Raw genomic sequence first — 27,910 nt, 5'->3', positions numbered from 1 at the left:
GTGGTTTGAGCCAGAGCTCCGCGTTTGGCTCGTTTTGGCCATGTCGCGCGCCCGTACCGCGGGGGCGGGAGTGACACGTTCCCATGGGGAAGCGGCCGCGTGTCCCTGAGGCCCGGGGCGGGGCGTCTTATCTTAAAGGGGCCGCGCCCCAGCGGGAGCCGGGAAGAGCCCAGACGGCTGCGGTGAGTGACCCTGCCGGGGACGGGAGGAGGAGGGCTCAGCCTCGCCAAATGGGGGGTGCCGCTGGTGGGTGGGGGGCCCGGGGGAGAGGATCCTGGCTAGTGTAGGGGGCAATGGGGGGTGCTGACTAGTGGGGGGGGTCAGGATCCTGGCTAGTGTAGGGGGCAGTAGTGGGGGTGCTGGCTAGTGGGGGGGGTCAGGATCCTGGCTAGCGTTGGGGGCAGTGGTGGGGGTCAGGATCCTGGCTAGTGTAGGGGGCAGTAGTGGGGGTGCTGGCTAGTGGGTGGGGGTCAGGATCCTGGCTAGCGTTGGGGGCAGTAGTGGGGGTGCTGACTAGTGGGGGGGTCAGGATCCTGGCTAGTGTAGGGGGCCATGGGGGGTGCTGGCTAGTGGGTGGGGGTCAGGATCCTGGCTAGTGTAGGGGGCAATGGGGGGTGCTGGCTTGTGGGTGGGGGTCAGGATCCTGGCTAGTGTAGGGGGCAATGGGGGGTGCTGACTAGTGGGGGGGGTCAGGATCCTGGCTAGTGTAGGGGGCAATGGGGGGTGCTGGCTAGTGGGGGGGTCAGGATCCTGGCTAGTGTAGGGGGCAATGGGGGGTGCTGACTAGTGGGTGGGGGTCAGGATCCTGGCTAGCGTTGGGGGCAGTAGTGGGGGTGCTGGCTAGTGGGTGGGGGTCAGGATCCTGGCTAGTGTAGGGGGCAATGGGGGGTGCTGGCTAGTGGGTGGGGGTCAGGATCCTGGCTAGTGTAGGGGGCAATGGGGGGTGCTGGCTAGTGGGTGGGGGTCAGGATCCTGGCTAGTGTAGGGGGCAATGGGGGGTGCTGGCTAGTGGGGGGGTCAGGATCCTGGCTAGTGTAGGGGGCAATGGGGGGGTGCTGACTAGTGGGTGGGGGTCAGGATCCTGGCTAGCGTTGGGGGAAGTAGTGGGGGTGCTGGCTAGTGGGTGGGGGTCAGGATCCTGGCTAGCATTGGGGGCAGTAGTGGGGGTGCTGGCTTGTGGGTGGGGGTCAGGATCCTGGCTAGTGTAGGAGGTAAGGGGGGGTGCTGGCTAGTGGGGGGGGTCAGGATCCTGGCTAGTGTAGAGGGCAAGGGGGGAGTGCTGGCTAGTGGGGGGCGGCAGAGATCCTGGCTAATCAGTGTGGGAGTCGGTTAGTGCAGGGGTCGGTGGGGGGGGAGGCTGCCCAAGTAGAGTCGGGCCCCTCCCGGAGCACCGACACCCCTGGTGAGAGAAGGGGATCCTGGGGTGAACTTGAACCCTGCCCCTCCGCATCCGCCACTGATAGCAGGGCATGGGGGGGGGCGCGGGGCCATCTGAGCAAGGGGTCAGGTGGTGCCCACGCCACCCCCCAAGGCACAGCGAGAGGGGCTGAGCCCTGAGAACACAGGCTGCAGCTGGGCTCTTTCCAGGGAGGCTCCGCTCAGGGGTCCCCTCCCAAAGCACAGACCCATCGCAAAGGCCATTCACGCCTCACACCCGCTGTTCCAGGCCAGCAAGGGGCTCACGGTGTGGCTGTCACTCACCTTCCCATAACGCCTCCCAGAAGGCAGACCAGCTCCTGTCCCTCTCATCAGCCGGCACAATCCTACTGCCTGACCACGTGGCCCCATTCACACCCCCACTGGACAGGGAGCCTGTTGGTCCTGCTAGGCAAATTAGTTTTGTTCTGTCCCGAAACAGGGATTCAGGCAGCAGTAGTGTTTGCCTCCCCGGGTTGGAGGGGTCGGTAGGTTCCAGCTCAGTCTCCCAGCACAGCTTAGAGGGTGATCACCTCCCGCAGAGGGAACAGGCTGGAAACGTGCTTTGGACCCTGACTGAGCTTTTGTGGGTGGTTAAGGTGGCAGGGTGGGCATGCCTGGCTGGGTGCGAAATACAGCCAAATAATAATAGGGTTGTTAGAACCCCCAGGAAGGTCTGGGGCCTATAATGGAGTTAGACCCACAGAGTAATCAGGACCAGCTGGCACAGGATATACCCATGAGGGAGCAAAGGGCCCTGTTGTAGCTTTACTGAGGGAGGTTTAGTGGAATGTGTAGGAACTTGGGCAGTCTGGAAAGTAACTTGTCGGTACCCAGGTATAAATGAGAGCTCTTCATACAGCAAGAAGAAAATTGAATTGTGTGGCAGGGAGAGGAGGGTTCTGTACAGGCAGGTGGGAGAGAAAAACAGAACAGGAGCACACTGAAATAATCCTTTGCGCTGTTCTAGGTGCAGAGTTCTTTACAAATGTTAACAAAGCTTCATAACGCCCCTGAGGTAGGTACCCTTATCCCATTTGACACATGGCAAAACGGAAGAACAGAGAAGTTAGGTCACTTGTCTAATTCCCACAGAGAGTCAGTGGCAGAGCTAGGAATCCCTATTCTTGGGCCCCATATTCAAGTTAGGTTGTGTAATCAGAGGATTTGGTTTACATGTTTGGAGGTTTTTTCTTCCTTCCCCTAAATTCATTATATAGCAACGTAAGCAAAAGACTGTCCTCTCCGTGCAGCTGACTGCAGACGGTTCATGTTTCCCTGTTACTCTTTTACCCATTTCCTCTTTCCTGGAGAGGTTTGCTGAAGGTGGAGAAAGTACACATGGCAGGTGGAGATTTGCAGATGTCATGTGCTGTATGCTGTACCCCCTTCCTCCCAGCAGCTGCGCCCATTGAAAGCGGATGCTGAGCTCACATTTCAGACCTTTCCTGTAAAACGACTTAGAAAAAGAAATCAAATCAATGTCCTATGTGAAGCGTCAGCCTGAAGGTTCCAGTCCTTGTTTTGAACCAGCCCAGCATTCAGATGGTGATGCCTTAGGTTTATGTGAGTTAATAAGCAAGTATTTTGTACAGTAGCTCAGGATTTCAATAGCTGCTTGGTTCCAGCTCATAGTCTGTGATGGAGGCTGGTGCCTGGATTTACGTTAGGGATATTTAAACACCCAGATGCATAGAGCAAAGGGAATGGCTTTGGGGGCTAGCCGTCCCTCTCACTGGATAACGTACGAGCCTCCCATCAAGGGACTGTACAACCTAATAAAGCAAGTGATGCTAGTAATCCTGGAATTGGTGCAAAATCCATGCCCATTGTGGTAGTATGTATGCTTAGGTATGTGAGGAGCCTTAATTTGGATAGTTAAATGCTATCTGAAAAGGAGGGAGAATGGGAACTGCCTTGGAAGAGAGAGCCGATAGCAGGGACTTAAGCTCTGTTGCAGAGCCGGAATTGCCAGGTGCCAGTGAGTGCTTTACACCCACCTGTGTCAGGGGCAGGCCCTGCAGCTACATACCTCCATTAGGGGCCTCGGGCGATAGCTGATTGTACTGTGCTATTAGGCGCCGGGAGGGGAAGGCCAGGCCAGGCCAGGCCAGGCCAAACCTCGCTGTATTTCCTGGCTTTAGCCCACCCAGCCTCCTTTTACTATCAGAGTCTTTATGTGGCGCCTCCCACTGTCCAGACCAGAAGAAAGTGGATCTGTTTGTTAACAGAGTCCATTGAAGAAGGAGCCCCTTGCATCACTTCCTGCTCAGGCCTTTCCTGCTCCCTTGAGAGCAGCAGGACAGAAGCCTCCTTGAGCAGGAGGAATGAATCAGGTAGGCGGTGCCAGTTTGGCATCAGGGCATTTATAACTAAACTGTTGGTGCTTCAGAGCAGCCTGTGTGTGAGGCAAGGCTGGAGTGTGTTTCCTGCTGGCTGGCTGTATTAGACCGCACAGACAAGCAGCTAATGTTTATCCTTGGGTAAAAGAGGGTGGATCTCCCCATAGACTTAGTCATTCCCACCAGGTCAGAGACCTTCCCAGCTCCAGCTCTCTGGAGCCTCTTTTCCTGCAGGGACCTAGCGGAGGGCATATGAAGGACTCAGACTCCTTTCCCCAATGTGGAAGGTAACCTTTGACTCCTAAGTGAGACCACTTGAATAAGCTACACCCTGAAGAGTGGGGGAGAATGGCTTTGCTGGGCAGCCCCTCCGCAGAACCTACTCTTCCCCACTTCAGAGAGAAGAAGTGATTTGACTCTGCTTGACTCTGTCCTTGAGATCCCCAGCTGGCCGCTCAAGCAAAGAGCCTCTTCCCCCAGCTGGCGAAGGACCCTCAGCTGGGTCCCTGCTCCCCTTGTAAGGTAGGGCTCTCTCTGCAGTGAAATGAGCCTGGGCTTGTTTGTTTCTTTGGCTAGATACAGAGCAGGTGGTTTGCTGTAGTCCCTACCTTTTCCATTCTGGGATGGGGCTAACCTGGGTGTAGATTTATGCTGCTTTTCTCCCCCACCTGGGGCTGGAGTCTGTCGGGGCCAATCCTGCATTTGTGGCAGGGTAGGGCATCTGGATGTCTACCGTGCTTTGCTGTCTGGTTCGCTTGCATGGCAAAGAGAGCTTTATTTTTCAGAGCTCATCTGGTCTGGCTCAAGCTCTAATCCTCCCTTGGCAATGCTCTTGTTGGCTGCTGTGGGACTGGTTGTGATGTCAAGCAGGTGACTAACCTCAGAATGAGTTCATGTTCATGCGAGGCAGCATGTGCTAGTGGTCTGAGCTCAGGATGGGGGAGCTAGGAGCTCCTGAGCTCTAATCTCAGACCAATACTGACACATCGTGTGATCTTGGGAAGTCGGTTCCACTCTCTGCCTGTTTCCCCATCTGCAAAAAATGGAAATATTTCCTTCTTTGCAGGGGTAATAGTGAACGTTTGCTAAGTGCTTTGGAGGCCTTGACATCTCATAAACCCTCTCCCTCAGGAAAACTCCACACAGGTGGATTTGCTCCCAGGAGGGATGTTTTTCAGATTTCCATGAGGTTCTCACATGTGCTTACTAAATATCTATCTAATTGGTCCTGAATGTTCTGTTCAGTTCTGCTGACCCCCCCTTTCCCACAGACGCCACAACAGAAATCAGAAGGGGCCCAGAGGTGGGCGATGGGAATGATCAGGTCATGGAAAGAGAGCCTAAAGCAGGGGTCAGCAAGCTGATTTTTAGTGGCACTCTGCTGCCAGCCAGGGTCCTGGCCGCTGGCCCCACTCAGCCCGCTGCCGGCTTGCTGCTGGTCTGGGGTTCCATCTGCCGGCCCCTGCCAGCTGGGGTCCTGGCTGCCGGCCCCGCTCAGCCCGCTGCCAGTCTGCGGTTCCGTCGGGGGGTCCTGTAAATGTAAAATTTATTACTGGTATGCAAAACCTTAAATTAATGAAGACTTGGCACACCACTTCTCAAAGGTTGCTGACCCCTGGCCTAAAGATTAGGAGTGTTTAGTTTTGAGAGAGGGGGGCAAACTAAAGGGGACATTATAGAAGAATTTAAACCAAAGAATGGACAAGAGAAAGTAGACCAGGCGCTCTTATTTATCCTTCCTCATAGTATGAGAACAAGACGACCATCAGTTAAATTGTGAGGCAACACAATTAAACCTGAATCCATTTGTACAGGATGTGAAATTAGCCTGCAGGACTCCTTGCCACTAGGTATCAACGAGGCCAAGATCTTAGTAGGGTTCAAAAAAGAATGAGCTCTTCCTTGGATGACCATTCCAGGGGTTTGGAGATAAACCCTCACGATTCAGGGCATAAGACAAGCATGAAGGGCCAGATTTTTAGAGGTATTTAGATGCCTAACTGCCTGGGTTAGCGAGTTACCCTCTGGACAGGTCACTCTCTTCAGTGATTTAGGATTGGTCATTGTCAGAGGTGGAATCCTGGCTAGATGGACTCATAGGTTGGATCTACTAAGGCAATTCCTATGCTCCGTCTAATCGTTTCTAAGGTTCCTGTCCCTACAGTGTCTGGCCCCCAAGATTGCCCCTTTCACTCCATTCTCTCCATTTGTCATCCCACTCAGTGGGTTTTTCCATCCCATCTCAGGTGAGGATGGCAGAGAAGATCCTTGTGACGGGAGGAGCTGGGTACATCGGCAGCCACTGCGTGCTGGAGCTGGTGGAAGCCGGCTATATCCCTGTGGTGATCGATAACTTCCACAATGCCATCCGAGGTAAGGAGAGCCACTGCCCTGCCCCCTTGGGCTCTGTCCTGTCATCCTGTGGCCTCTGGTGACTCTCAGTCCCACTTGAGTGCCCATGGTCAAGGCCTGATTTCTCGTGGGGTTACAGAACAACCTGTCTCCCCAGGGGGAGATGCTCTTCCTGAAAGCCTACAGCGTGTGCAGGAGATTGTGGGCAAGAAGATTCTTTTCCAGGAGCTGGATATCCTTGACGAGACAGCTCTGCGGGATCTCTTTCAGAAGGTGAGCACGCGCGCTAGCAGCGATACTGCTGGGCAAGGGGAGACGTGCATTTCCTGCTGGGCAAGGTGCTGTGCTGACGGGGAAGCTGTTTGGAACAGCTGCTGAGGGAGCAGGATGGTATTTCTAGACCGGGAGCAGCGAGACAAGCAATTGCATGGAACACAAGGAGGCTTTAGGGCTGGTCAGAAAATTGTCTTTTTTTTTTTTTTCCCCTCATGGAAAATTTCAGCATTTTTGGCAATAAATCAAAAACTTGAAAAATTCCTGCCAGAAGCAGGATGCAAACCAAAAATATGGCTTTGGAACGGTTACAGCAGGGCCTCCTGCTAGTTTGGATGCCTCATGTCCCTGTTCTCTATGGGCTGGCTGCATACACCTCTGATGACGCACAATAGTCTCCCTTCTTGCTGGCTTGCCATAGTGCACCATGGGAGATGTAGTCTGGCTGGGGAACATGGGCCATAGAGAAAAATGGGAGCATGAGGCCCCTGAACTAGAACTCCCAGGAGCCACTATGGTGGTATTTCCAAATCAAAATTTGGAGGTTTTCAGGTGTTGGGGTTCTTTTGACCAAAAGTCGAATTTTTCTGTGGAAAGCAGACACTTTTTGTAGAGACATTTTCTTTAGTTGAAAACCCAATTTTATGTCAAAAAACAGTTTTGACAGAAAATTTCCAACCAGCCCTAGGGGCTTTTTGCTGGTGTCATTAACCCAAGTTCTTTCCCAGCCAGCACTGACACTTGGCCTCTTTGTTTCCTTGCAGCACCATTTTTCAGCTGTGATGCACTTTGCGGGGCTGAAGGCCGTTGGGGAGTCTGTTCAGAAACCCCTGGAGTATTACAAGGTGAACCTCACAGGGACCATTCAACTGCTGGAGGTAAGCAGAGCCCTTGAGACAGGGCACTGGAGTACCCAGAACAGCCCCAATGCAAAGGGCTCAAAGGCACAAGAGGCTGGGGATGCAGACAGACCTTGTGGGGAGATCCCAGGGAGCTGTGTGTGTGCCCCACTTAGTGATAATGGGGAGTGAAGATCCAGGGAGTAAGCCCAGCTGTGGGGGTAACCCTGTGCCCTCTATTACTCAGAGTTCCAGTCCAGTAGGGGCTCATGCAGGCTGACACCTACCCCCATACAGAATTACAACAAGGGGGTATCAGCTGCATACAGGAGAGCAGAGGAGAAAGCCTGGAGGGTAATTAGTGTGAGAGCGGGGGAGGGATAGAAAAGCCACTCTTTCTGCCTGGGAAGAGCCCTCAGGATCACGGTCGAATTAATATGCTTCTTTAGACTGTGACCTTAGCCTGCTGTAGTCAGGGGTGCTGACAAGGTGGTTTCTCAGGAAAGCCTAAGCACTGCAGAGGTGCAGTGAGTCAGTAGATGGCTCTTCGAGTCAGAACTGACCCCAGCACGGCACTAGGGGGCGCTGTGCCATGGATGTGATGCAAAACCAAGGTTCTGGTTGAGTGAGATTATTAATGGTCCCCAGCACATTTGGTAAGAGTCAGGGAGTTAGCCCCTGTTTAGCCCGAGTTACATTTTGAAGTTCTGTTCTGCCTCCCTAAATTCCCCCGGTTGTTTCAGTTGGCAGCGGCATTCCTCACTTCCTGTCCAAAATCATTTACTGAGTGTTGGTGGGCGCTGTTAAAGAGCTGCTGAGTTTCACCCCAGAGGTGGCTGCATTTCAGTGGTAGATGGTCTGGTCCCCAGATAGGTTGGCTATACATCAGTTTGTTTCACTCCCTTTATAAAGGGCTCTTTGCACACGTGCGCTGTTGTTAGTGGGCAGTTCAATACTCGCTAGCATGGATGTAGAGCCACCCGTTGCCGAGCACACGGGAGAGGCTCTCCCTGCGGCTTGACACTGGACGGGTCCCTGCTTTCCCCTCTCAGACAATGAAAGCACACGGGGTGATGGACGTTGTGTTCAGCAGCTCGGCCACGGTGTACGGAGACCCTGCCTACCTCCCGCTGGATGAGAACCACCCGGTTGGGGGCTGCACCAATCCCTATGGCAAATCCAAGTACTTCATTGAGGAGATGATACGAGACCTGTGCAAGGCTGAGAAGGTAAGAAGCACCCACTCAGCCCTGTGCACACCCTTGAACCAGGGAGACTGGGAACCCAGTAGGTTGGGCTTCCCCTCAGCTGGGACCTAAGTCTGAAGTGTCTCCCCAGCATTCATGGCCCCCCTCCATACACAGATCTCCTCTAGCCCTGCGGAAGGGGATCAGCCACTCCTGCAGCACTGCTGAAAGCCCTCCAAAGAGGAGTTAGGGGAGATAGGGAACACACACATACTGGCCCCCTAATGTGGAACCCACGAGGATAGGGATCTGTGGAGTTTAGAGGCCAAGGCCTTTGCTGCTTCTGTAGGGAGCAAACTGCATGAGGGGTGAATTCTCCATCGAGTGACCCATTCCCACCAACAGGTTTCCCAGGGGACTAGGAAATCTGGGCCTTCTATTTCCCACCAGAACTCTCTCAAGGCTGGGGATATGGATGGGAGATGGGTAAACGAAGCACGCAATGTTCACACATCTGTGTTCATATTCCAGGGGTCCTTTGAGCAGCGGGTGGGGGGAATGGCAGGGGGTGCTGCATGAGCCATGAGAATCCTAGCGGCTTCCTGGGGCCCTGTTTGCGCTTCCTAGGCAGAGTGTCTGACTGGCGCTGTCTCTCTCCCAGGACTGGAATGCCATTCTCCTCCGGTATTTCAATCCCATCGGAGCCCATGAGTCAGGAAGAATCGGAGAGGATCCCCAGGGAATCCCCAACAATCTGATGCCCTACGTTGGTCAGGTATGAACTCCTCTTGCAGACTGTCTTTAAACTAGCGCTCTGTGTACGAGCCCCTGTACGGGTTCCCTTTGTGAGTCACACGAGCTGACTGAACTCACAAGCCTGTTCCCTTGTGCAGGTGGCAGTGGGGCGCCGGGAGTACCTGAGCGTGTTTGGGGACGATTATAAGACAGCTGACGGAACAGGTGTGCTGCCCAGTGTTTCTAGCTTATCTTAAATCCTGTTGCATTAGATGGTACCTGTTAAATCCAGCTCCCTGTGGCCCAGGATGACTGAGCTGCTTGGTGCATTCCCGGCAGCTCCATAACTGATCTGGATTGCATTATTCTCCTGTTTCCTGGCAGGTGTCAGGGATTATATTCATGTCGTGGATCTAGCCAAAGGCCACATCGCTGCTCTGAAGAAACTGAAAGAAAACTGTGGCTGCAAGGTAGGAAATGGCTCTAGTCCGGGTGTTGGGGATTAGCAGACATTAACGTGGGCTCAACTGAACCAGCTCCTTCGGCCTGAGCCCCCATCCCAAAGTAGGGGCTGTTGCTCAAGGGTAATTATATACACCCCTAGCACTGTGTGATTATAAAGGCATTTTGACCTGCCCCCTCTAGTGGGCAATAATGAGTAAAGCACCTTATGTCTGTTTAAAAGAGTCTATAGTCTGTTAGTGCCAGGGGTGGGGTTGGACAGGGCCCAGCTTTCACATGTGGCCCCTGAATTCGGGAGCCCACCTGGAGCCAGCTGGGCCCCAGCTTTCAGACATGCAAGCGCCCACAGCCTCTGTTAGCTGCAGCTGCTCATCAAAAATCAGGCAACATTAAGGTGACCAGATGTCCCGATTTTTTGGAGACAGTTCCGATTTTGGGGTCTTTTTCTTATATAGGCTCCTATTACCCCCCCAGCCTCTGTCCTGATTTTTCACACTTGCTGTCTGGTCACCCTAGGCCCCCTGTCTCAAGCTGAGCTCCCAGAAGTCAAGGACAATTTGAGGGTGGGGCCTGGTGCTGGAGTGAAACTGAAGGCTGGGCTGCTGTGGTTGGGTGGAGCCCAGGCCCTGAGCACAGCAAGAGCCAGCAAGTTTCCTGTCCTACTTGCAGATCTACAACCTGGGCACAGGCTGCGGTTACTCTGTCCTGCAAATGATCAAAGCCATGGAGAAAGCATCAGGAAGAGAGGTACGGTGCTAACCCAAGGCCTTACCCAGCCCCCCGGCCCTGCATGAGCAGCGCTTTCAAGGCTGTTCTCTAGCTCTTTCCAGGGCATCTTTCTCTCCCTTACGCTGGTAAAGCAGCAGCCAGGGCAGCTGTCCCTGCTTCCAGCCTGGGGGAGCTGCTGCCTTGAGGTCTGCAGTGGCAGGTTGTTAGCTACAGGGGATTGTGCTGCAGTTGGGGGCCCCCCCCCAACGTGTTGCTTTCCTTTCAGATAAAGTACAAGATCACTGCGCGGCGGGAGGGGGACGTTGCTGCCTGCTATGCTGACCCCACCCTGGCCAAGCAGGAGCTGGGCTGGAAAGCTGCCTTCGGGCTGGACAAGATGTGTAAGTGCAACCTCTCCGGGCTTGCTGTGACCCTCCCCTCACTCTATCTGGGCCTCCTCTGACCCGTCCTAGTGACTCCCGGGGGGAGGGGGGCATGCAGGGTATCATTCAGTCTTATGCCCATTTATCCCCATCCCGCTTTAGCTCTCGCCAAAGCTTCTTCCTTGTCCCGGTCACTTAGCTGCTGCTCGGGACAGGCTGGATGAGAGGCTCCAGGGCTTGGTGCTAAGCGTCACTGACACACCTGCAGGAACTAGAGGGTTTGGTTCAAGCCTGCTGCATTGGGCCTGGAGTTACAGCCTGCAACCCTCTCCCCCGCTGGCTTAGTCCAGCCTCAGCAGCTGCCACAGCCTGAGTTTCTCTCCCTGTCTTGCAGGTGAAGATTTGTGGCGGTGGCAGGTGCAGAATCCCACAGGCTTCAGCAACAACTAGAACGTTGGCCACGGGGAGCCGCCAGGCTGGGGCCGGCCTGCTGGAGTCTCAACCCCCAGAGAGCTGAATTGCTTTCTCTGCGGGGGTGGGCCGGCCTGAGTCGTACTGAGCCAGTGAAACTTTCCCACCTTTTAACCAGGAGCTGACTTTTCTCATGGCCTGGGGCAGTCAAGAAACACTCTGGGCCCTGGCCTGGCCTCAGGGAGGGGGAAGCCCCCGGCTCTACAGCAGCAGAGGTCTGAGCAGACCCCATCCACACTTAGCTGCTGGACTGCACTGAGCAGAACTTGCACAGTTTAAAACATCGCAGCACGATTCAGTGGAGTCCCTCCGAGCAGGAACAGAGCCCACCAAGCCATGCTGGACTCCAGTGCCAAGGGGCTTGCTCCCTCACTGCCCTGAATGCAGAGATGCTCACTGAGCAGGGGCCCTTCCCTCTTACCTACCTCACAAGGACAGGACACCACATGCCCTCTGCTGCTTCCCATGGGCCAGGCCATGTCTTCAGCATTTTCGTATACACGAGCCCACCCTGCCCCTGTGGTCCTATTTCCCCATGCGTGGAAACATCTTCCCCAGCCCAGGGGGTGGGGGGGGGTTTGTCTTCCACCTTCGGGGCTTGCACACTGCCTTTTCCCTTCCCCCGAAGCAGTTTGCTCCCTGCCTCAGTTCCCTCACCCTTGCCTGTAGGGGCCCAAAGGAGATTTTTATTATGTCTGTTGGACTCAGAAGCCAGTGCCTGGTGCTTACAAGTCTGCTGTGTCAAACTGTGGCGAGCTAGCTCTGTGGCGTTCAAGGGCCAGGCATGCTTTAGTCAATGACTCTTGTAGGACAGAGCGTGTACGTGAGAGGAAAATCACATTCCCAGCCCTTTGTGCCTGTAGATGTTTACAAGCTCACTCAGCAAGTGGCAGCGGCAGCTACTCACCGAAGCCTGCCTGGGGCAACGGTTTGTTTTCCTGGCTCCTGAAGATTTTATTTATTACAGAGAACACTGTAAGCGAGCCGGGGACACAGGCCATTCTGTTCCGCTCGCACTTCCTACAGCTCATAACTGATGCTACTGAATGATAGGGTGAGATTTTGACTTGCTTCAGGGGCCAGCGCGATTCAAACTAGTTCCCACCTTAGAGACGAGGTGGCACAGAGCTGCTGGGCCCCAGTATCTCATTGCATTAAAGAGACCAGCTTAACATCTTGGGAGAGGTTTATGTTTTCTTTAATCTCAGATCCAAGGGTGTGGAACACAAACCCACCCCAAGGAAGACAGAGAACTAAAAGCCATTTTCAGGAATGGACAGAAGCTTCTCTCTCTCTCTCTCCCCCCCCCCCCCCAAGTCCTCAGCATGGCCTCGGGCCCAGAGGAAGTTGCTGCTTACACAGGGAGAGAGCAGCTCCGTGGAATGCTCTGAGAACAGGCCAGTACTTTCAACCAAACTATACATAAGAATGAACATGAGGCAGGCCCCCCAGCCAGCCAAGATGCAGAATGTTCCAATTCACAGTCAAATAGATCAAGTATAGCTGCCAGCCTTCATTGAAACTCGGGTGAGCTGCATTTCCCCCTGCCTCGGCCCTGGGCAGGGGCCACTTTAAACAGACACAAGAAGGAGAAACAGGAGGGCTGTGTCCAAAATGAGAAGAGCTAGTCCTGCCCTCTCACCCCCTCATGCAAGCAGCAGAATAAGTAAATCCTTTAAAAAATGGGTCCAACATGATTGAGAGTCTCTAGAGGGTTATTGCTTGGTGCAGCGCTGGCAGACTGGGCAAGCCTAGAACACGAGGCTGTGTTAATGGACCTTTGTCTAGCTCCCTTTTCTCCTGCCTCTGTGAAGCTGCACCCCAGCCAAGGGCACCATCCATCACCTGCTCTTTCCCTGGGGGCTCCCTATCTAGGCCAAGACGGAGTCAGTCGCTGCCTTCCATTGCAGTGCCCTGCTCTTGCTAGGTCTGCAGAGAGACCCAGGGACAGCTGTTGGGAACAGCCAGCCCTGCCCCCACCATGCGAGCTCCCAGCAGGCCCTAGGGCTCCAGTGGTGGGAGGCAGTTGATGCCCCACCTAGCTCATCCAACCCCTCAACACACTGGCATCCCCAGTGCAGTTCTAGCCCTGAGCAGGCAGGGGTTTGAGCCCCAGTCCACACTGTCTTGCTGGCTAAGTCTATGCCAAGGGGGGGCTGTCTCAGCAGATGGAGACAGCGATGGCAGGAGGAATAAGGAATTCAGCCCTTAGCCAAAAAGGTTTCTTTAAAAGACATTTACAGCTTGATTTCCCAGCCCCACTTATGCTCCAGCAGGCTGAGCCCACCGGAGGGAGAAGGCCTATGCTGTTCAACAGCAAACACCTTCTGCCTCTTCAGGGAGAGGCTAGCCCTCAGCTGGAAGGGCATGGGTAGGGGGACCAGATGTCCCAATTCTGGGGGCCTTTTCTTATATAGGCTCCTATTTGCCCCCTACCCCCATCCTGATTTTTCACACTTGCCCTCTGGTCACTCTAGGGGTGGGGGAGAGAGGAGGAGGGATCCTCTGAGAGAGAGAGAGAGAGAGAGAGAGAGAACAGGTCCTCTCGGCTGCGGGATGTTGCTCTGCCTGCCAAGGTACATCAGTCAGCACCAGATGCCACATTCCCCTATCCCTGTGCCAGCACTAGGGGCTCCATTGAATAGGGCAGGAAGGACCCAGCCTTCCGTGAAGAGGGCCAAGCCCCATGTGGCGAAGGCAGGCTCAGGTAACTCTTCATGCAGGCGATTCCGCTCTTAGGGATGCTCTCACATTCCCTGCTGGGACGCTCCCTGCCTCAGGCCAGCAGGGTAGTGCCTATGGGCAAGCGTGCAGAGCCCTCAGGGTGATGTGGGCGTAGCAGCGATTGGCCCCAAGGGGTGATCTGGGACTGGTAGCCCCCTGGACAGTGGGAAAAGGTTCTCCAGCATTTGCCCTTAAAGAAGAGACGGAGAGACAGCTGAGCTGACATGGGCAATAGCGGATGCTGGTGAGAGGAGGAGGCTGGGAGCGAGTCTCCTTCCTGCATCTATCCCAGCCCAGGACAAGAGCATCAGCTGGAGCTTTTCCTTCTGCCCTCCCACCCAACCTGACCCTGCTGTGAGAGGAAGGAGTAGCAGCAAGAGACCCTCCTGACTGGGCCAGCACCTAGGGCAGATCTCGGGATATACACTAGGAAACTGGCTGTAAACTGCAGTGATTTGTCTTTGCCTCCTCACCTGGCTTCTAACAGTGCGGCGATGAGAGGAGACAGACGCGCTCTGGGATGCCCCAGCACGCAGAACGGAGAAGATTGTAAAGAGCAACAGAAGGAGAAGGAAATCCCTCGATTATCTCTATAACGGCTGCGCCCTGGCAGTGGAGACACAATCAGACGCAGTGTGGAGCCCATGGGCATGGCTGCCTTCCTGTTGGGGGGTGTGCGTGTAACAGAGCGCATGGCAGGAGGGGGTGTGGGTGGGGAGAATGTAGGTGGCTCCCTTCCAACCCACGTGTGCTGCCAGCTCCCTGAGCTGTGCTGCTGGGAGAGGGAGCAGAGTTTAAGGTACAGTCCCAGTGTAGCGCTCTTTGGACCAATGGCCCCTGAGCTGGGCCCCCCGAGTCTCGGGTTCCAGAGGCTGATTTGTTTTAAAACCCTCTGAATTGTCCCACCATAGAGACCAAAAGGGCTGTGAACCTGCTGAAAGGCCATGACCCCCCCGAGCCGCTCCCCAGCCATGCTGGGCCACACAGCGAGTCATCAGGCCTTTCTAGGTAGCTTTGCAAAGCTCTCGAGCCCAAGCCCAGGGGAGCATGGGCCAGCAGCCCCCCCAGATCCCAGTCATCTCCTCCTGCTCTCCAGCGGGAGGGACTCCCGGCTAATACTGTAACAGGAGAGAAAAGCCAGGAGACCATGGAAATCAGCCTGAGTTAGTGCTGAGCCCACCTCCACAGCTGGGTCTGATACAGGAAAATCAAGGGGATCAAGAGATAAGGCCACCCTGGACTTGGGACAGTCTCTACCTTAAACCGCTCCACTCTCAACTCGGGGAGCAACACCCCACCTGCCGGAGGGACTGTGGTGCAGAAGAGACAGGAGAGGGAAGGACTGAAGGGAGGGAAAACAACTGGAGTTGAGGTTGGTTGCCATGGCTTCTGTTTGCAGCAGACAGGATCAGCGGGAAAGATCAGAGGTGGTGACCTTGCGCCCTTTCCCTGCGACAGTCTCGAGTGGCTCTGCTTAGATCCGGGGCAGCAGCTTCTCAATGAATTCCTTCACCGCCATCATCTCCTGGACACAGACCACGAGAGCCTGTCACACGCGGGTGCTGCCCCGGTGCCCGCAGAGGAGCGTCCCTCAGGGACAGGGCCTAGGGCTGGGAGGACATTGCAGGGGGTGCCTTGGGTCCAGCTTTCCAAGGGAAGATGCTGCCATTGCAGACAGTCCCCTATGTTGGGTGCTCCTAACGCATTGCTGGGCATTGGGCAGCGCAAGCCCCCCCAACATGAATGAGGGACCAACCCCCACCCGTACTAGAAGTAGGGGCTGGTGCTTCCCAGGTTCATTCAAATCTAGGCTTCTTCACCCTTAGCTGGGATGATCTCCCCCTTCCTGGGGCCAGGGAAGTTCGGGGCCCATAGCCACCCTCCCCAACTCCAGGCCTCCTTGCAAAGGCCATTGCGCTCACCCCGTACTCCTGATCCAGAGCCCTGGCAGCTAAACTGCAGCCCCAGCCACCCTCTTCTTCAAGACAAAGATGCAGCCTTCACATAGTACAGATCCCAGCCTGCAATGCACCACCATGAGCCAAGCAGCCCTTTGATTACATCCCACCAGGGCACTGCATGCTGGGATCTGTAGTCTATGCAGTCCACATCGATAGGAAATGTAAGGATGGGTACAACCAGCTCCATATTATGAGACTCCGGTGCAGCCTGCTGGTTCAGACATAATACCCAGATGCCCGGGACCCCAGCCCTCTGCGCCTGCAGCTGACTGACCTGAGGGCAGGAGCTGTGCATCATTCCGGGGTAGGTTTTGAATTGAACCTTGGTGGGGGTGACGACGGACTTCAGCTTCTCGGCGGTGAGGGCTCCGAAGCGGACAGGGATCATGGGGTCCATCTCCCCATGACACTGCAGGATGGCGATATCCTTGTTCACGCCGTTGCACGCTGCCTGCAGCACAAAAGAGAGGGCTTAGTAGTGCCAGGATGCCTGTCTGGGGAGTGGATGCGCGATCGATGCAGTGTCCTGCCTACGGCCAACCTATGCCATCACCCCCAGTGCCACCGACTCCACTAAGGTGCTTGCTGTCCGCAGCCCCAGGCGGGTTTGCTGAGTAAGAAGGTTCTGTGATGGGCAGCAGCAAAGCCCCCCCCCACCTCCACCGATCTACTCCAACCCACATGGTGCCAGAGCAAGTAACAGATCCAGAGGCAGACAGACACATCGCCGGTACCTGAGGGAAGGCCTTGTGCAGCGGGAGCCAGCAGCTGAGCGCCACGATGCCAGCCAGCTGGTACTGGGAGGTGAGCGCCGTGTAGAGCGATAGGGCACCACCCTGGAACATACCAAGCACAGAACCATGCAGTAGAGATGCTCCCTGGGCTCGCAGCTCCAGGTGAGTCCAACCCAGAGAGGGGAGAGTCGCCCCTTCCCAGAGCAAGTGACACCAGAGGGGAGAGAACTCACCTCCTCCCACCCCATGCACCAACCGCCCCGGGAGGAGAAGCTTGGTGAATGAAGCTGAGAAAGTCACGGAGTCTAACCCAGCCACCCCCCTGCACCAACACGGCCAGGGAGCTGGATCCAGGCAATGCTGCTGGGCCCCTGGGAGACTGGGCTGGACCCAAGTCCCCAGCCCCAGCCTGTACCATCAGTGCTTACTTGCGAGAAGCCCCCGAGGATGATGCGGTTGGGTGGGATGCCATTCTTGATCTCATGCTCGATAGCTGCTTTAACTGGAAAAAGCCAGAGAGAGGTGGGTCAGCTCAGGATGGCCAGGGGGTCCTACACTGTCACATGGGAGCTGGGATCTGTGTAGGGCAGAATGAGGGCAAGGCCCTGGGTGCGTTCTCCACACATGGCAGAGGACAGAGACACAGAAAGTCTGGGATGAGGGACAAGGGAAAGGACGGGAGGAGTAGAGGCAAAGGCAGAAGAGGGGATAGATCCTGCTCCCCTCCAGGAGAACAAGAGGCCATGGTGAGTTGGGTGGAAAAGGGACGAAGACAGGGCTAGACAGAGGCTGGGGAAAGGCCCTCAGCCCAAGTGGCTGCACCCCAATGCCTGACTCCTCTTACGGTTTTCAGATGCTTTCTTGATTCCAGCTTCGTCCTCAGGCGCATCCGGACTCAGCCCCATCAGATCAAACCTGGGAGGGAATGCAAATGAGATCAGCCTCCTCACCCTCCAAGTGTCCATGGCACAGGGGAGTCTAATGGCCAGATACACCCACCCCTCTCCCTCTCCTCCACAGGTGCCTGGAGCGAGACCCCCGATTCCACCTGCCACTACCTCAGGCTCCCTCTGTAACATGAGCAACCCACATGCCCCCCTCCGCCTGCCCACAGCCCCATGAACTGACCAGGAGGGCATGACCATCTTCATGTTGAGAGTTACAGGAATCCTGGGCCTGCAGAGAAAGAGAGATTAAAAGCAAGCAAAACAGCCTGGGTGGGAGCCTGTCCCAATTGGGGGCGGGGGGGAGGGGAGCTACAGCAGGAAAAGTGATCCTGGATCTACCGCCCAAGGGATCCAGCCCGGAGGGGGCACCTTGGCCAACAAGCTTCCAGCCCTGCACCCAAGAGACTAATTGGTAACAAGGCAGCAGCAAGTGAATGAAGCCGTATGACGCGCCCCCTAGTGGTACATCCTGCCACCAGCTGGAGGCTCACCTGGGCGGAACAGGATTTAGCTACAGTCCCTAGAGCATCGCTAGCTCAGACAAACACTCGCTGCCTACCCGTGACTGGGCCTCGCTCCGCCTCCACTAGAGGCCAGACAACCCTGCAGGGAACCGAAGTAGCATTTTCAAGGATCCCTCCCTCGCTGCCCAATCCAGGCGAGCCTGGGGAACCACCCTGCCGGGGCTGAGCAGCAATCTGTTTCCCTCCTGCCCCCTCCACATGCAGCACCCCTATATCCGGCTGGGATCCTCCCCTTGTTTACTGTACGTCCAATCCTCACTGCCTACCCCTTCCCCAGTTGCTAAGTCCCCATGTGCCCTCAGGCTCCCGGCCCAGCTAACACCTGCCCGGTTACATGCACAGAGCAGGCAGTGTGGTGTGCTGTTGCCTAGCAGCCCATCCAGGGACCCAACATTTGGGGACTGGCTCTACTCTGGCCTTTGGTTGTCTGCTGCTGAGTTGGAAAGGCGCTGACAGGGCAGCACCTGCTCCCGTCCCGTGAGGACGGGACACCCCGGAGCGGAGGGTCGCCGCTCGCTGGTAGGCTGCTCCGGTGCTTCCCCGGGACAGGCGAGTGCACATTTGTGTTGCTAACGAACCAGAAGCTGCTGAGGCATCAGTGCTTGGGCCGCGCAGGGCAAGTCGGGCGCGACTGCTTTATACTGACCTGGCCTGCGCAGACAAGGGGCCTGAGGCCGATGCCTCCTACCTGCTCAATGCAGCCACAGGGAACAGCTAAGCCGCAGAACAGGAAGAAAGTCAGACCCTGGGCAGCAGCATCTCACTCATTACCCAGCTGTGCCTGGAGGCCAACTATCTGCCTCTCGAACAGAGACTGGGGGACATTCCCTGGACTCTGGAGGGGAAGGCAGTCAGCTGCCTGCAGAGCTGGGGACACCTTTTCCTTGGCTGTTTTAGAATCCCTTGTTCGTCCTTCCAAAGTGCCCAGCTGTGGAGAGCTCGCCTTGCTCTCTAGTGGGACACGGCCAGTCATGAGACACTGGCCTTTCCAGAGTGACGCTGACTTGTCACATCGCAGGCACTGGTTAGCATGTGCATACTTCACCCTCTGCTGGATTCACCATCGGGCTTACTCCAGGGACAGAGATCATGTTCCCCTCAAGTGGCTGCAGCCTACAGAGGATATGAGCCCTAATCCCAGCACAGCTGACACCAATTCTCCTTTAGCTCCTTATGCATGAGGCTTAACTGGTGACCCCTGCCTGTGGCCACAAATCTATCATACAAGGTTTGGGTGCCATGTGTCCAACTCAGCAGCCCATCCTGCAGTCAGAAAGCTTCACCATCATCTACAAGGGGAAAGGTCCATAGCAGTGAGGGGAAGTGGGAAGAGATGATGGGGCAAAGGAACAACACTACAGCCCACCAGCTCTGCCCCCCTGACCAGAACAGGAGAACATCCATGGAGAGCACCACGCATCCTAGCCAGCTCAGATTGGGAGAGCCTTGCCTGGGAGCAGCAAAGAGGGACAGGCTCCAAGGCTAATTTCCATTCAGGACAGTGACTGCCCGGCGAGATATCCTCCCCACCACTAACTAGCAGACTGTTTCAGAATTTCCCCCAATCAGGGGCAGAGGTGATACTTACGCATGAGGGCAGATATATTTCACATATGGGAGTCGGATGGAGGATAGCGCCTCAGCCCAGCTGTGCCTAACAGGAGAAAGGAGACAGTTCAAGCCTTGCATGCTACCAGCTGTGAGGCAAGGTACCACCCTGCATACTGACACCCTCAACCCATCACAGCCATGTCATCCCTATAGAGCCAGAGCTGGGTACCCTCTTGACCACCTCGGGAGGGGCAGATGCTCTGGAGCAGGGATCCCAACCCATTCTGCTCTACACACTGGCAGTAGCTCATGAAGAGGCTGGCCATACCATCCAGCTCCCTGCCTAAGCACCATGATGTATCAACCCCAGCAGCACAAAGCCAGGGGGAGCTTCCGAAATACCCATCTCTTGTACAGCTGGGTAGAGAGACCTAGAGCAAACAGGCCACACAAAGCTTAACAGTTAGTAACTGAGCCATCGTTAACGGAGAGGTAGGAGTTCTGCAGAGAGAGGGGCTCAGTGTATGCAGCAGCCTTCAGGTACTGTAAATCAGCCTCACACAATGAATGATAAAGCATCTGCCTAGGCATAGAATTTACTCCCAACCTCACCCAGGGTAATGTAAAAACCAATGATGCTTTACTAGCCTTAAAAAAAAAAATCCTCCTGCCAAGAGAGCAGAATGTTGTGAGGCTGCTGGAAATCACAAATATTAAAGCTGAAATCCAGACAGCTGTTGGCCAGAGATACCCACACTAGGGTCATGGGATCATAACTTGCTGCACTCGCAGAAAAATCAAAGCACCAGTGAACTAGCTGGGCTCTTACTATCCCCTCTCCATCTGGGAAGGAACAATACCATGCCCCTGCCAGACAGGCAGTGGCGCAATTTCCAAGTATTTAAATAACACAGATCCAACAGACTTATCTGCCTGATCTCTGCTCTGTGCTGCTACCAAACAATGCACTTTTCAAATCCTATTGAAAGCAGGCAGCACGGATTCTAGGCGTACCACTTTACAGCCAGACAAAAGGGCCAGTGCTCCAGAAATACTCACCCTGTGTCTCCGAGCCCATGTAAAAAAATGACCTGTAAAATTAAGGAGAAAACAAAGGTCTTAGCCAGCACAACAGCTGGTGAATTGGTGTGAGGCAGGTCTGGGATTTAAAAAGCAGCCATGTGGGGCATTGTGTAGGGCCATTCAGTCACAAACAAAAGCAGATGCAACACTCTGAGCAGAAATTACCCAAGCTAATGACATGTCCCTGTGCCTTAGAGAATCATAGAACTGGAAGGGATCTCAAGAGGTCATCTTGTCCGGTCCCCTGCACTCATGGCAGGACTAAGTATTATCTAGACCATCTCAGAGTGATGCACTGAACTGGGACAGGCACACAGATTTAGTGTTATAGGATCTATTTATCACCACCTGACTCATGGACACTGGCTATCTCGAGCTGTCTTCTTGGTTAAACAGCCTAGACCAGGGCTCTTAGACCTGTCATTAACGTGCCTACCCAATCATTCTGGAGAGCACAGGTTTGAGGGCTGGGCTGGTGCTCCCCAATGATTTAAACTCCCCCTAAGGAAGGGGCAGAAATCTCATCACTTGTGATTTTTAAAACTAGACTAGACAGCCCTCTAGCAATGTGTGCTCTTGGGAGGTAACCCTACCCAGGCCCCCGGAGATAGGCCTTTTCCAGCTACTTCTGTGATTCTGCAGCAGGACCAAATCTAAACAGCTGACTTTGGGGAAACAAAAGGGTTCTCTTTAAAGGCACTCATCAAGGATGAAGAGTTTGTCTTTGGAACTTTGCAGGGAAGATTCTGAAAGCACAGATGGGAGTTAAGTGCCCAACTCCCACTGACTTTCCAGGAGTTGGGCACTTAACTGCACTCTGTGCCTCTGAAAACATCCCCGACCCCACTCTTTATTCACTGTTAACTTTTAGATAGCAGTGGGCACCTTATAAATATCAGCAATCACTAATCCACTCTAAGAGGCTTGGACAGAGTTCCTCCTCCTCCAGTTTTTATCCTTTTCCACTGAGCAAACATGGACCCAACCCCTCACCCCAGTTCCTAGTGACACCTGAAACTGACAAGGCTCTCTCGCTGGGGACTGGATGGCTCATAGAGGATTTCTGCTCCAGGGCTGACAAACTGGAAGCTTCTACTTCCAAGAAGGGAAATAAGGGTGTGCAGCAACACCAATCGGCCAGCACAACTCAGCAAAGCAGGGCTAGTTCCTTGCTCCCAGTGGGTACAGGAGAGCACAATGGTTTTGTGCAGGTCCTACACAAACAGCAGTGTGAGTTTTTAATTTCAAGAGATGAAGACACTTTGAACCCAAGAGAGGCTGCCCCTCTGAGCGCATCACTATCTCAAGATGGGCCTGAGCTAGAGGACAGCATCCCCTTTGCATTTAACATCGACAGTGGGAAAGACAAAGGTCAGTTAATTCCCTAATCAGCTGAGGTTACAGCAGATGGACATAGCAGAGACCATCCTTACCGCTGCAGTCTCCCGTTCTGCCCCTGAAACAGTCACTGCATCAGCAAGGAGGGGGACAGACATGTTGTTACCACACATACACTGAAAGGGACTCCAACAGCTGGCACCTGCAGGGCAGAGAGACAAAATCAAGTTGCAAATCCCAGCTCCAATGTGAAGGGCTGGCGGTCAGATGGGGTTGGTACCGACAGATTAACATCCCAGCTCAAAGCCAGCTCAGCACGGTGGTGCCCAGAAGCTGCTGCCGTCTGACAGCTGTCCACCGAGGCCTGTGTGGAACAGGAGTTGAGGGGCTCAGTTCAGTTTGTAGTGGGCCATGGAAGCAACATTCTCCTCCTCCCCTAAGGCTGCTCCCTTCAGGATGGGGGTGAGGCACGTTGTGGGACACAGGAGAAGCTTATACCTGCCTGGACTAACAGCGATCTGGTCTCTGGGGCTCTCAACTGGGCAGCTTTCACAAGAAACAAACATGCACAAAAAAGGAAGTGAACTTTGCAATCGCCATCCCAATGAACCCTGCACGCTCTCAGACACGAACGTCACGCATGCCGGTAACATATTGACTAACACGCTGCAGCATCAGCAGATCGTTTACGGGTCCCCAAACTAAACCAACCCAGGGTTTAGACTGACCTGAGTGGACAGCCCAAAAACGTATTGCCCCAGGGATGGTCAGAGAGGGTGACGTGGAGCAGAACTCCAGGCTTAGCTCAGGAAAGGCGAGAGAGAACTCATCCTGAACTAGTTTCAAAGCTCCTGCCTCTTCATACAGAGGGGAACATGCAAGTGATGAACTGCAAAGCCAGGAAGCAGCAATACAGCACTTTGAATTAAGCTTTTTTTTGGGGGGGCGGGGGGGGCACGTTGGAAGTGAGGATAGGAAGCAGGTCCTGAGCTTCATCATCTCTATTCTCCCTTGAGGACATCTCACCAATAGCTGCAACCTTAATAATCCCCGAACTCTGCGTCTGCCAATCGCAGCCTGTCAGCTCATGGCAAGGGTTTGTCTCTCCCTTCCTGCCCAGACCTGGGCACTGTGCAGCACCCTCCAAAGGGCCTTGGGAGGCTCTGTGGGGAGGACATTTCTGGGAGCATCATCCAATCATATTTCGTTGCGAAAGAACAGATTCAGCTCAAGCCTGGCTGCTCGGGAGTCAGAAATCAGTGAATGTTTCCCATTTATTGGCAGCTGATTGGGTGGTGAAAATGGACTCTTGCTTCTTTTCATTGCACCTTAAGGTCAAGAAAAGGAGTACTTGTGGCACCTTAGAGACTAACAAATTTATTAGAGCATAAGCTTTCATGAGCTACAGCTCACTTCATCGGATGCATTTGGTGGAAAAAAAAGTGCTCTAATAAATTTGTTAGTCTCTAAGGTGCCACAAGTACTCCTTTTCTTTTTGCAAATACAGACTAACACGGCTGCTACTCTGAAAAAAATCTTCTTTGCATCTGTTAATACAATCACCATCACACCCACCTCAAACAGCAGGCAAACACTGCCTGCACGTTTAACCTCGCCAAGCAAGTTTACTGCTCGTGGAAGGTGCCAGCTATTAACAATCCTGGACATCGATATCGTATGCAGCCACAGAACAGGTGCAGCATGGGCACAGGGCACTTCCCCGCATTGTCCAGCATCTCTTAGCTATAGCCTGGAGGGAGCTCCATCTCCATGGCCCAGTAAAGTCCTTACCCTCTCTGCTGAAACTGCCCAGATGGGTGCCAGTCACATCCAACCGTTCCAGTGATTTTGATGATGTGGAAACCTGCCCAACGGGAACTAAACCCAGATCCACCAAACTCGTTTCACGGACCAATGAAGAGTCATGTTTTCAGACTCTAATCACATATTAGAAGAATGAGCTCATCAGATCTAGCACCCAAATGCCACATAAGCAGCCACAGAGATTAAACCCACATATTACTGCATTTCCCACGTTCAGAGAAACAAGCGGGGAGGAACAGCGCTTGCCAGAAAGATAGATGACGACAGTCCCAAAGAGCAGAGTCTCACTGTCCAACATAGCCTAATGGTCCCTGTCCTGAGAATAGTCACTAGTTGAGTACATTAAAGAATGTTAGGCTCTCAGGTACTATGGAAATGGGGCCCTGCAAGAACCTATGATCGATGCATAGATCAATTAAAATGTACTCCCTATATTGGATAAGAACGGATCCCCCAACCTCCCCCCCCACACACACTCTGCTCACACAAGCTGTGAGGGGCTAACAGATGGTATGGCAGTTCAGAGAAGCACCCCGTATATTCAACCCTCTCTGAGCTGGGAACCTCCAGGGAGCACTCTCCTAAGATCTCCAATGCTCTATGATTTCAGTTGGGTCAGAAATGCCATAAAAATAGCCCACTGCCCCAACATTTGAGCATTTATGCCTCCCAGTTAGTGCAGAGGCAGCCACAAAGATAAGACATTAAGGGGCACCCTATCAGGCGCCCAAATGTGTTTTATGCAAAACAATCAAAAGTAAATTAAAAAAAAATGTAAAAAGAAACCTTTGCAAGATTTGGGAAATCTCAATTAATGTGGCTTTTTGCTTAAATTTAAGCAGCCCCTTGGAGTAGCCATCACTCAGTCATTGGCATATTATGCTCCTACATGAGACCTGAGAAAATCGGACTAGAAATGAACAGAGTTGAGGGGCCAGGCTCAATGGGTGCACAGCTCAGCTTACGTTGCCAATGAAATGCAAACAGCTGCCTGTGATGTGTGTGGGTAGCAGCAGAGGACATCAGAGAGTTTGCCCTGCCTGCAGCACCAAATAGACAGTCTGTAGGCTGGATTTTCGTGGAAATCAGGCTTTTCCAGCTTTCTGATCCTCACCAAAATTAGTAGGCTTATGCCCATTGATACCTAAAACATTCCTTGAAAAATTGGAATTGACCAAATATAGTTTTCAGAAGTTATCACGTTAGATGCAGTCAGAGAAATGCCATTAAGTTGAGCATAGGGTCTTGATTCACTCAACTACAGCGGTCTCAGTGTCATAAAAGACAAAAAGATAAGACAGTCAGAGCCTACAGTTTTAAAACCTACTGAGCCAAATTCATCCTTCATGTAACTCCATCAAAGTCAACAAAATTACACCTGGGAAGAATTTGGCCCCATGACTTTTAACCTTACTTTCTCCTTAATAGAATTTGGCCAGGAAAGGTTCACTCTGAGCTTGTGGCAACAACCTGCATCAGTTCTTATTTTATCCAAAGCAATTCTGTCTTCCCTGATTAATCCAATCCTTTCTACTATACAATAACAATAATCATTAACACTCATGCCCATCTATAGATCCACTTAGCATAGTACAGGAATCCCAGCTCACAGAGCATGCTGTCTGAAGTGCCATATCAGAAACGCCACCAAAGATTTTACAAAGCAGCATGTTCTTCACAATGTACCCCACTCTGCAGCATCTTTCATAAGCTTGATACTTGGAAAAGCAAGTGATTAAGTCTAATAAATGGTTAGAGCTAGTCACTCTACAAGTTTCCCTCAGGCAGCTCTGCCAATGCACCTGATGCATCTCCCATTCCAATCTTGGACCCCTTCAAAATACTCTCCCAAAACACCGCTGTCACAACCTGCAACATCACCCTGCGCCACTTCTTTTTAATCAGTTCTCTTACTTTTCACCCCGCCAATGCATCTCAGACCTCATCTAGACCAACCCCTGCAAATCCTCTCTCTGATCCCTCTTGAACAGTCAGCAAATTGTGTGGTGGTTTTTGTGATGTACACAGCTGCAGACTAAGTACTAGGACAATGACCTTAGGCCACCAGAACAGAAAGCTTGTGCCAATAACCCATTGGACTGTGCAGATCCCAGTATGGATATCCTTCCAGCACTGGCTTATCTTTGCTGCCATATCCCCTAGCTAAAACCTAGAAAAGTGGTTCACACATGGATAATCTATAACAGCCCCCCAACTCAATGGATCCCCAACACCTCCCTAGAGCCTCCTAGTGTATTTTTCTCCCATCCCTTTTATGGTCTCTTACCCAGTCAATACCAGACTCCTTTTTGCCTCTTTCCCCAAACTCCACTTAGGAGAGAAAAGGAGTACTTGTGGCACCTTAGAGATTTTTTCTTTTTGCGAATGCAGACTAAAACGGCTGCTATTCTGAAACTTAGGAGAGAGTCTTCTCCTCTGCCACGCCTACCCTCTGGAACAATTGTGTATCTGCTCTCAAACACCATCCAGACACACCTCTCTCTCCTGCCTTGCCTCCTCATTGATTATTGGGTTATGACAAACTCTCTTGTGTGACCGTCATTTATGGTGCTTGCTACCTTGTGCTGTGTTTTGAGTGCGTACAGTCGGCAGAATAGTACATTCTACACTAACTTCTCTGATTTGTCTCCTTGCACTGACACTTGCAATATCCTTGCACTGACCCAGCTCCCAGATTCCCTACATTATCCCAAGTAATGCATGTTTACCATGTCTTCTCTCCCTGGATATGGTCCCCATGGCATATCCCTACACTTCCCCTACCCCAAGCCACCTTGCTTCCTTAGCCTGCAGGCAAACACAACTTTTCCTGTATCATCATATACAGTCAATTGCAACACCCCTCTACTGATCTCCAATATCACAACACCCTTGCACCTCACACATTGCACAGCTCATTCACAAAGCAGCTCTAGAAGCTTCAATAGCACATCCCACCACATGCGGCCCATGAAATTCTTGGGGCCATTTCCACCTGACCCCATAGCCCAAAACTCCCCTGGAGCCCCCCTATTACCATCTCCTGAGATGTCTCGGCCCCAACCCCATCACCCTCCCATCTCAGGTGTGTGTCCCAAAGACATCAAGGTCTTACCTCTGCCTCCCTCCCCCTCATAGACCATTTTCCCTCCACACATACTTTGGCCATTATCCCCCACTGCACTGACCCTTCCCCCCGTCTCTCCCCACTTCCCACAATAGTTCAGTTCCCCTCCCCAAACCGACCCTTCCCCTCCATAGCTCAGTTCCCCTCCCCCCCCACCGACCCTTCCCCTCCATAGCTCAGTTCCCCTCCCCCCCCCACCGACCCTTCCCCTCCATAGCTCAGTTCCCCTCCCCCCCCACCACCCCTCCCCCCTCCATAGCTCAGTTCCCCTCCCCCCCACCGCCCCCTCCCCCCCCCCCCCCCCCCCCCTCCCTCCATAGCTCAGTTCCCCTCCCCCCCCACCGACCCCTCCCCTCCATAGCTCAGTTCCCCTCCCCCCCCACCGACCCTTCCCTCCATAGCTCAGTTCCCCTCCCCCCCACCGACCCCTCCCCTCCATAGCTCAGTTCCCCTCCCCCCCACCAACCCCTCCCCTCCATAGCTCAGTTCCCCTCCCCCCCACCGACCCTTCCCCTCCATAGCTCAGTTCCCCTCCCCCCCCACCGACCCCTCCCCTCCATAGCTCAGTTCCCCTCCCCCCCACCGACCCCTCCCCTCCATAGCTCCGTTCCCCTCCCCCCCACCGACCCCTCCCCTCCATAGCTCAGTTCCCCTCCCCCCCACCGCGTCTCCCCCCCACGACCGTTCAGTTCCCCCCCGCCCCGCCCCGCCCCGCACCTCTCTCTCTCTCTCTCTCTCTCTCCCCGGCTCCCAGACACTCTCCTGCCTCCCCGACCGGTCGGCTGGCGGAAGTTCCGGTCGGGGCGCCCCGCGGTCAGCCCACCGGAAGTGACGACGCCCATTGCACGGAAGCCGGAGCCATCTTGGCCCGGCCCGGCCCGGCGCTGCCCGGGGGGCGGGAGCGGGGCTCCGCGGCTGCCCAGCGGGGG

General features: G+C 54.0%; 2 protein-coding genes across 6 annotated transcripts; one reads left to right on the top strand and one right to left on the bottom strand.

Annotated features, from left to right (window-relative positions):
* Nucleotides 1-40: 40 nt before the first annotated feature.
* Nucleotides 41-12,347, top strand: GALE (UDP-galactose-4-epimerase). Of its 2 annotated transcripts, none has more exons than XM_038377393.2 (11): nt 41-182; nt 6,005-6,131; nt 6,268-6,383; nt 7,148-7,261; nt 8,275-8,451; nt 9,071-9,184; nt 9,303-9,369; nt 9,529-9,614; nt 10,276-10,353; nt 10,601-10,715; nt 11,092-12,347. In XM_038377393.2, the coding sequence occupies exons 1-11, from the start codon at nt 84-86 to the stop codon at nt 11,145-11,147; spliced, it is 1,149 nt and encodes a 382-aa protein (XP_038233321.1). In that variant the 5' UTR covers nt 41-83; the 3' UTR covers nt 11,148-12,347. The 2 variants fall into 2 exon arrangements, with proteins under 2 accessions (XP_038233321.1, XP_038233326.1); XM_038377398.2 differs by having other exon boundaries at nt 62-182; nt 5,982-6,131.
* Nucleotides 12,345-27,793, bottom strand: LYPLA2 (lysophospholipase 2). 4 transcript variants are annotated; one of them, XM_038377399.2, is made up of 10 exons: nt 27,699-27,793; nt 22,126-22,232; nt 20,669-20,700; nt 19,647-19,712; nt 17,716-17,763; nt 17,432-17,502; nt 17,016-17,089; nt 16,588-16,689; nt 16,128-16,304; nt 12,345-15,417 (listed from the first exon to the last, which is right to left on the bottom strand). In XM_038377399.2, the coding sequence occupies exons 2-10, from the start codon at nt 22,201-22,203 to the stop codon at nt 15,367-15,369; spliced, it is 699 nt and encodes a 232-aa protein (XP_038233327.1). In that variant the 5' UTR covers nt 22,204-22,232; nt 27,699-27,793; the 3' UTR covers nt 12,345-15,366. The 4 variants fall into 4 exon arrangements, with proteins under 4 accessions (XP_038233327.1, XP_043361935.1, XP_043361934.1 ...); XM_043506000.1 differs by having other exon boundaries at nt 22,126-22,234; nt 27,703-27,768; XM_043505999.1 differs by lacking the exon at nt 27,699-27,793 and adding an exon at nt 22,529-22,571.
* Nucleotides 27,794-27,910: the final 117 nt, after the last annotated feature.

Source organism: Dermochelys coriacea, chromosome 19, assembly GCF_009764565.3.
Source record: "Dermochelys coriacea isolate rDerCor1 chromosome 19, rDerCor1.pri.v4, whole genome shotgun sequence".
Classification (NCBI taxonomy): Eukaryota; Metazoa; Chordata; order Testudines; family Dermochelyidae; genus Dermochelys; species Dermochelys coriacea.
The sequence above is the reverse complement of the archived record's forward strand: the minus strand, read 5'-3'. Positions and strand labels throughout refer to the sequence as shown.